General features: G+C 37.9%; 1 protein-coding gene across 2 annotated transcripts; it reads right to left on the reverse strand.

The window, feature by feature from the left end:
- Positions 1 to 1,442: 1,442 nt before the first annotated feature.
- On the reverse strand, positions 1,443 to 5,398 carry LOC136545579 (uncharacterized). 2 transcript variants are annotated; one of them, XM_066537585.1, is made up of 6 exons: positions 5,165 to 5,398; positions 4,075 to 4,166; positions 3,889 to 3,987; positions 3,041 to 3,133; positions 2,822 to 2,947; positions 1,443 to 2,083 (listed from the first exon to the last, which is right to left on the reverse strand). In XM_066537585.1, exons 2-6 carry the CDS (start codon positions 4,105 to 4,107, stop codon positions 1,697 to 1,699), a joined length of 738 nt encoding a protein of 245 aa, XP_066393682.1. In that variant the 5' UTR covers positions 4,108 to 4,166; positions 5,165 to 5,398; the 3' UTR covers positions 1,443 to 1,696. The 2 variants fall into 2 exon arrangements, with proteins under 2 accessions (XP_066393682.1, XP_066393683.1); XM_066537586.1 differs by lacking the exons at positions 4,075 to 4,166; positions 5,165 to 5,398 and having other exon boundaries at positions 3,897 to 3,982.
- Between the last annotated feature and the right edge of the window lie 3,190 nt (positions 5,399 to 8,588).

An 8,588-nucleotide genomic window follows, 5' to 3' on the forward strand; every position in this document is an offset into this window, starting at 1 on the left:
TTGGAGTCACTTTGATTGAAAGGTCCTCAAGTTAGAAACATGTTTATAAATGATTGAGGCACATAAGTTTGGTTTTGAGATGATCTAGAAGCACAACAACAAAGAGTACAATGCCATTTAATTGTGGAGTGTACTTTGCACATATTTGGTACTCAAATTAGAAGATCAAGACCAAGCTCAAGATGAAGATAAAGTTTAAGTTCTAGTGATATTTGGAAATCATTTGGTAGAAATAAAATGACTTAAACAAGTAGAAAGAAAAGGACTTAAAGAAGGAATCAAGGTTACTCATCAAGTTAAGTCCATCACTTGGATCAATCAATCAAGTTATTTCAAGTAAGTGTCTAGAATGGTTCTTTGGAGAGAGGTCACTTCTCCCTAGTGTAGGGGCATGCCACCTATGTGTAGGTAAACCAAGTGTGGTACTTGAAAGGCTAACATGGAAGTGGTGATCCAAGAAACATTTGAGTTGCTTAGTTGAAACAATCAAAAGGGTTGATCAAGAAAAGCAAGCAACACCCAAAAGAGAGCTAGTCATGGCAATTCAAGTGGTATTCCAAATAGTTCTATCATGCAAGCATTGATCAAAAGATGAAGCAAGCTAACCACAATAAGATAGTGCACTTGATCATAAGTGGTATTCATTTCATATGGGTGAAGAATGAAATTCAAAATGGTATGTATTGGTCTTCACCAAGCTATAAATTGGACTTCACATTGCTATTGGAGTAATGAATTGGAATCTATGTGACTATCCTCTACTCCAATATATCAAAGGTATCATTGTAATATGCATGATCATTTCATCTCTTACTAGTATGCGATTAGTGCATATACACTACTAGGGATGTGTTCATCAATGACGCTTTCCTTTCGTCACTGAAGACACCAAAATCGTCACATATATTATTTTATGACGAAATTGTGACGAAATCGATTTCGTCATTGAATGAGCGTCATATTTTGGATAACGTGACGAAACGTATATTTTCGTCATAGATGTGCGTTCCTTCTATGACGAAATGGCCCTCGTCATAGAAGAGTATTCTTTCTATGACGATGCATTTTCGTCATTGATGTAGCCCCTTTTTCGTCATAACTTGCCGTCTGTTAGGCGGCCAGACGGCGTCTGCCACGCTGGCAGCTGACGTGTCCTGTCCATGTTTCAGGTGACGTGGCTTGGCACGTGGCTGGTGACGTGTCTGACTACGTGGCCGCTGACGTGGCCAGTGATGTGGATGTGCACGTGTCCACTTTTTATTGGGCCACAGGGCATGCTGTGAGTCGTCCACGTGTCTTGCTGTGATTGGCTCTCATTTTCGTCACTGAAGTGATTACAAATTCGTCACTAAATAGATTACAAAATAGTCACAGAATCGACTACAAAATCGTCACAAAAAGGTAACAAAATTCATCACAGGTGCACATGCTGAACTAACAGATCACGGTATTCCAATTACCATCAACTTAACAGATCCGGTATTCATAGGTACCATCAACTTAATGAACAATACTAAACTTGGTTCACATATAACTCACTAGACATCATATTCCATGTACTAGTTTCATCTCAGTTCACATAGGTTATGACAACAACTATTAAAAAGTGGGCAAGCAACAGCAACATAGGTTATTGCATAAGCAAAATCACCAGCACGGACCCCTTGCTTCATCAACCAGCAGCTACGCGCAGCGCTCATGTCGAAGAACCATTGTTGATGGCCAAGATACGCTTGAGCAGCGCATTGTTCTCCTCCATTGCCTTGGTGTTTATCTCTGTTAGCTTCTTGTACTCCTCCATCTTCTTTTGTGTCCTCGCCAGCTTTTCCTCAGCTTCTTCACTTCTCTTCTTGAGATCGTCGATTTCACCTTGTACAGCAGCCTTAGCTTCAGCTGCTAGTTCTTCCTGAAGCTCGCTTTCATTTGATGATGATGATTTGGAGGATGCCACTGGTTTGATGCCAACACTCTTGAGGAAATGGTTTGAGCTGTTCTGGGAGAGCACCTGGGACACAACCTGCACACTGGATACTGCTGTCTCACCTTCAGCAACAGGTTCTGCCCTCAAAGCTTCCATATTTGACTGAAACAGCAATGACCCATCATTAGTTGATCATTATTGCATTAATTTGAGGTGCAAATATCACACAAGATGTATTTTTAAAAATATAAATAGCAAGATGTGTACTACAGAGAGGTAGAAGCAAACCTAGCAAAATGGACAGACTGTAGTACAATTTATCTGATTTGTCATGTGGAACATTATGTAAACTGTAGTTTGGTTCTTACTGACATAAAGCACAGCTACTCTACAATGAAACAATCAGAAATCACCTAGCATGTGGACACAATTAGTTCAGATTGTTCTCAGTTAAATGCAATCTCATTTCCAGTCAACATCTATCAAGTATTAACAGAGCACAGTTATCAGATTGTTCAGCAGATTGGTTTAGCAGATAATACACATACATAAAGCACATGAGAATAACTAAAAGCATGGGCTTTAGAGACTTGGCTGCAGTTAGGTTGCTTCCATTTTCATATCCATCCAAGATAATAACCCATTCAGCCATTCCTTGTTTGATACATTGCAGTTTTAATCTAGTATATCAATGACTGCAATCTGAATTTATGACTGCATGTAGATTGTTCCCAGAAATAAGAACAGCCTTCAGTTAGTACTTAACTTATTTAGCAAGTATATAGCTATGTTGGATTATGACCAGTTTTGAGCAAAAGACAGAATACAAAATGATTAAAATAGGACATGTTATCCAATTAATGAACAAAATGGCACAGCGAAACAGATGTCGGGACTTACAAGTGCTTCTCTTGCTGGTTCACTGAGACCATTTTTGGAGCTGGTATGGCAGGTCTTGAAGGCCTCCACCAAATCAAGTTCTTCATTTTGTTCTGTGCTTGGTTTTGCATTGTTTTCCTTCTTTTTCTATTTCATAGATAATCAATTACAGGAAAGTTGTCAGATAAAATGCAAAATAAGTTGGTTAGTGCAAATATGTACAAGGTACTCTTTACTTACATATGCATGTAAGTGTGCCACATAGCTGCGAGAACCCGTAGCTTGATGATACTTGACTTTACGGCGATTCTGCTTGTTCTTTTCACTTGATTCCTACAAGATAATGAACATGTTAGATGAGATCATAGGTTTAAAATGAGAAGATCCTTTGGAAACTGATTGAGAAAGAATATATGACAAGATACCTATTTATCTGAAAAACAGTAAGATGGTTTCTGTCAATACAACAACAAAGCCTTTAAGTCCCAAACAAGTTGGGGTAGGCTAGAGTTGAAACCCAGCAGACAATGCATCATACAATACAAGGATAATTATTATGGAACCATTCAAGGCAAACTACGGAACTAATACTGGTACCGTGTAAAAGCTCCAATACAACCGGCAGCAGAAATATAGATACAAGGAAACAGAACAGAGTGCATGCAGGAAGGTGATAGGACATAACAAAACATGCAAAACATGTTCAACTAGAAAGGCATGCATAAGTATCTTTTTCCTAAACCCAATATGACGCCAGTCCAAGCTAAAAACCATGGACAACTTGAACTTCAAAGTTTCTCATGGTAGACTATTGACTAATACAATGGGTGCACAGAAAGAAGAAATTCATACCAAATAGACAACTGACTAAGCTGAAAGTAGCTGGAATGTATTCAAGATCTCAATGTCAGCAGCTTTCCAATCTCCTAAACGGACATCTTTCCCTTCCTCTAGATGGGCTATGACCTGTCCAGGGAAGGGAAGGAACATAAGTTACTGATAAAGAATTTTCATTTTCAATTATATTTTATTAAGGCTGCTAAAAGACCCATAGTTATGCAGAAGAATTGAAGTAATTAATGCCGCACCCTCTCACATAATTCATGCTCAATTTTGAGCTGCTTATCATTGCTCCTCTTCATTGACTTTTCAAGGTCATCGAGTCTCTTTTTCATGAACTCTATATCCTGCACAGAAAATAGAATAGAACATTATCAAAAGAAGATTTAAATGTTGTACAGCTGATGCTGCAAATCAACAAAATCCAATGAAACCTTTAGTCTGAGCTCTTCACTAATAGTTTCCATGTCTCTAACAGGATCTATTGTATCATCAACATGGGTAATTTCTGCCTCTTCAAATGCTCCTGAAAACCGTATGAAACACTCGATTAGTTAATAAAGATACAACAAAACGAAGTGTAATTAATTAGGTAGTAACTAAACCTTGCTAAAGAACATAAATTTGAGAAGTGAATTACATGGACTAGTCATTTTGGGGTCCATTAGAACTACAAAATATTTATCATTTTTTTATATGTAATACGAGGTATCAGCACACAACGAGAAACAAAAAGGGAAAGGATGCTAAACCAATTATTCAAACAGCTATGCATATGTTGTGAATAGATAACATATATAATGATAAGAATACACAGTTGCCAGCTTCTTTGATTATCACTCATTAAATAATCACAGATGTTGTTTGCCACAAAATGAAGCAATATGGTAGCCTTATTTTGACTTAATATCCGAGCAAACTTCTAGTTTATATGTAGTACAGACTAAAGAAGCATTAGATCAATCGAACAACTATAAGACTGACGGTATCTTAAAAACCAAATGCATCATCTGCAACACAGCAGTAGATGTTGATTAAAATAATGCAGTACAGCACCACAATAGCTACAAGAGAAACATACAGAATTACTGCGAGATATATGCTACGTCACTACATGCACACAGCAAAAAAACATGTAAATCCGTGCCAACAACAACCCGAGCCTCTGAAGCGAATATCTCCGTGCACCAGGGGCAGCACGCGTAACGCGTGCCTCGAATCAATTAACCACGAAATCACAACCTAACGCTCCCATCGAGGCATCCACAGCTCATTAGCTCAGAGCCCGTAGATACTACCTAGAATGTCAGGCGAGCACGGACATGGTCACACGGACGACGGCTACCAAATGAAGGCCTTAAAAATCCAAACCCCCGGCAGCCCCACAGCCGCGCTGAGCTCGCTCGGTCCATTCGAGGTGCCCCAGAACGGCTACAAGATCCAGCAACTCGCAGCGGCTACAAGTAGAACTAGGCGGAGGGGAGTGTGCGTGGGGGAGGGGGAGGGGGATGGAATTGGGCTTACGATCCCGATCTTGAGGTGGGAGGAGAAGCGTCCAAGGATGGGTCGCTCAGCCGGCGCGGCGTCCTTCTTGGCCTTGGGAGGCATCGTCGGCGGTCGGCGGCGATGCGGCCGGAGGGATGGCTAGGGTTTTTTGTGGGAAGCGGAGGGTCGGCTCTTGCGGTTGCCGATCGAGTGGGGGAGATGACACGGATTCGCGGCGGCTGGGCTGGGCTGGGCTGTGAGATGGGCGATAGAATGAAGTGCTGTGGGGAGATTTTTTTTTTCTTTTCCTTTTCTTACACTAGGTTTATGCTTGTGACTTTGAGTTGTAACTGGAGCAAGAAATTTAGGCCACTGTATTTTGTCCGTGTGACATTTTTTATTTTAGTGGCACCCTAAATGTTTCTTAGTTGGCTGTACTTTGAGATGGGAGGCGGTTAAACCGCGACCGGTCACAATATACATGGAGCGCGCCCACTGGCCGCCCTCGCCTTATTCATCTCCGTGGAACAGCTACAACAATTTAAAATTGTAAAATTGAACCTTTAAAAAGGGGGGAAATTAAATTTTAAAAAATTAAAATCAAAACTACTAAAATAATTTTGAGACATCAAATGATCTCAAATGAAAATTTTAAAAAACATCAAAGTTGTAGAGGTCATGAAGATCTACAACTTTTATTTTGGTCATCTTGTCATTTGACAAAATTTGAACCTTTTAAATTTGAAATTTTAAAAAATGACAAGTTCGAACCAAAATTTGAGACCCAAAATGATTTCAACATAAAAAGTGATGAATACCAAAGTTGTTCAACTCCTTAATATCTACAACTTTTATTTTAGTCATCTTGTCATTTGACAAAATTTGAACCTTTCAAATTTGAAATTTTGAAAAACGACAAGTTCGAACCAAAATTTGAGACCCAAATTGATTTCAACATAAAAAGCGATGAATACCAAAGTTGTTCAACTCATGAATATCTACAACTTTTATTTTGGTCATTTCTTCATTTGACAAATTCTTAGCACACATTGTTCATTAATCTTACACATGTCTCATATAGTTTATAAAACCCTATGAGAGATGTGTCACATTTGTGAACAATGTTGTTATCACTTTGTCATATGAAGAAATGACCAATACAAAAGTTGTAGATCTTGATGAGTTATTCAATTGTGGTATTTATCACTTTTTCAGCTGAAATCATTTGGTGAACCAAAATATTGTCTGAAGTTGCATTTTTTTTAAATTCAAAATTTAAATTGCTCAAACTTTTCATATGTATATATTGACAAAACCAACAAAATAAATTGATAGAGAATGATTTTATAAAATTTTAGGAAAAAAAATCATCAGATTTGGAGTTAGTATGAGGAAGAAAAACTAGTTACAAAGTTGACCCACAGATTAAAAAAACAAATCACACTGTTCACTAAGATCATGTAAGGATCGTCTAGAACAGTGTGATTTCTCTTTTTAATCTGTGGGTAAACTTTGTAACTAGTTGTTCTCCCTCATACTAACTCCAAATGTGATGGTTTTTTTTCCTACAAATTTCTAAAATCATGCTTCAGCATTTAAGTTTGATCAAACTTGGATGTGATAATGTTTTACACATTTTAAAATTTGAAATTTGAAATTTGACAAGTTCAAACCAAATTTTCAAACCCTAAATTATTTCATATGCAAAAGTGATGAATACAAAAGTTGTTCAACTCATCAATATCTACAACTTTTATTTTGGTCATCTTGTCATTTGACAAAATTTGAACCTTTCAAATTTGAAATTTTAAAAAATGACAAGTTCGAACCAAAATTTGAGACCCAAAATGATTTCAACATAAAAAGTGATGAATACCAAAGTTGTTCAAATCATTAATATCTACAACTTTTATTTTAGTCATCTTGTCATTTGACAAAATTCGAACCTTTCAAATTTGAAATTTTGAAAAACGACAAGTTCGAACCAAAATTTGAGACCCAAATTGATTTCAACATAAAAAGCGATGAATACCAAAGTTGTTCAACTCATGAATATCTACAACTTTTATTTTGGTCATTTCTTCATTTGATAAATTCTTAGCACACATTGTTCACTAATCTTACACATGTCTCATATAGTTTATAAAACCTTATGAGAGATGTGTCACATTTGTGAACAATGTCGTTACCACTTTGTCATATGAAGAAATGACCAATACAAAAGTTGTAGATCTTGATGAGTTATTCAACTTTGATATTTATCACTTTTTCAGCTGAAATCATTTAGGGAACCAAAATCTTGTCTGAAGTTGCATTTCTTTGAAATTTAAAATTTAAATTGCTCAAACTTTTCATATGTATATATTGACAAAACCAACAAAATAAATTGATAGAGAATGATTTTAGAAATTTTTAGGAAAAAAATCATCCATTATCATGTTATACGTTTACAAATAGAAAAACATGCATGCCTTTATCACAAAACGGCGAGTGCTCCAGTGGTAACGCACCAACATGTCTAATAGCAAGTCGCGGGTTCGAATCTCCTTGCTGTGCGCTATTTTTTGGCAAAAAAAGGGAGGCGGAAGGATGCAGGTCCACCTGGACCGTGTGGGCCACGCTGCCCCACTTGTTCGCCGCCACGTCCTCAGGCTGAGACCCGCTGGTGGGACCGTATCGCCACGTCTTCGAGGTTGGGACCCAATGGTGGGACCACATCGCCATGTCCTCGAGGTGGGACCTGCTGGTGGGACCACGGCGCCACATCCTCGAGGTGGTACACGAGCCAAACGATCTATGACGATTTAGTTTTGTTGTTTTATGACGATTCTTTTGTTTTCGTCATTATTCTTCGTGCCAAAGCTCCGTCACTTGTTACTTATGACGAAGCTAGAAATTTCGTCATAGAAAGCGCTTGTTCTGTGACGAAATTTGTAAGCGTCACGACTGAATCGTCATTGATGAACACATTTCTAGTAGTGATAGTACATGCTTTATAGAATCATGCATAACAAATGAAAGTTTTAAATTCATAGCCTACCACTATTGCTTGAATGATTAGTTGATCTAGTGTGTCGAGCATGATCACAATTTGGTGATTGAGAAAGATTGCTCCACCTCATGGTCAAGTGATGATGATGATGATTGATTCACTACAAGTTCACTTGACAAGGTTGATGATGATGCCACAAGTGTTGCAAATGATGATGCTACCCCATGCACACTTGATGGTGATGTTGGTTCATGCTCAAGCCATGATGATGATGCTACTACAATCTCTCCAACTACACCACATTGTCTCATGTCACAAGGTGACACCAAGGTATCAAATGATAATGTGGTTGATCATGTTGATTCAAATAATGAGCTTGTTAGTAGACTTGCTAGCATGACCATGTCTTTAGAAAATGAGAAAGCTAAAACATTGAAATTGGAAAATGAAAACTTATTTCTAAAGAACTCT

Source organism: Miscanthus floridulus, chromosome 3 (assembly GCF_019320115.1).
Source record: "Miscanthus floridulus cultivar M001 chromosome 3, ASM1932011v1, whole genome shotgun sequence".
Taxonomy (NCBI): Eukaryota; Viridiplantae; Streptophyta; class Magnoliopsida; order Poales; family Poaceae; genus Miscanthus; species Miscanthus floridulus.

Excerpts from the sequence above, each read along its gene's own strand:
- LOC136545579 (XM_066537585.1), bottom strand. The coding sequence starts at position 4,107 with ATGGAAACTATTAGTGAAGAGCTCAGACTAAAG. Across the intron at positions 3,134-3,888 it reads AGCATGAATTATGTGAGAGG|GAATCAAGTGAAAAGAACAA; the intron begins GTGCGGCATTAA and ends ATTATCTTGTAG. Across the intron at positions 2,084-2,821 it reads AACCAGCAAGAGAAGCACTT|TCAAATATGGAAGCTTTGAG; the intron begins GTAAGTCCCGAC and ends TTGCTGTTTCAG.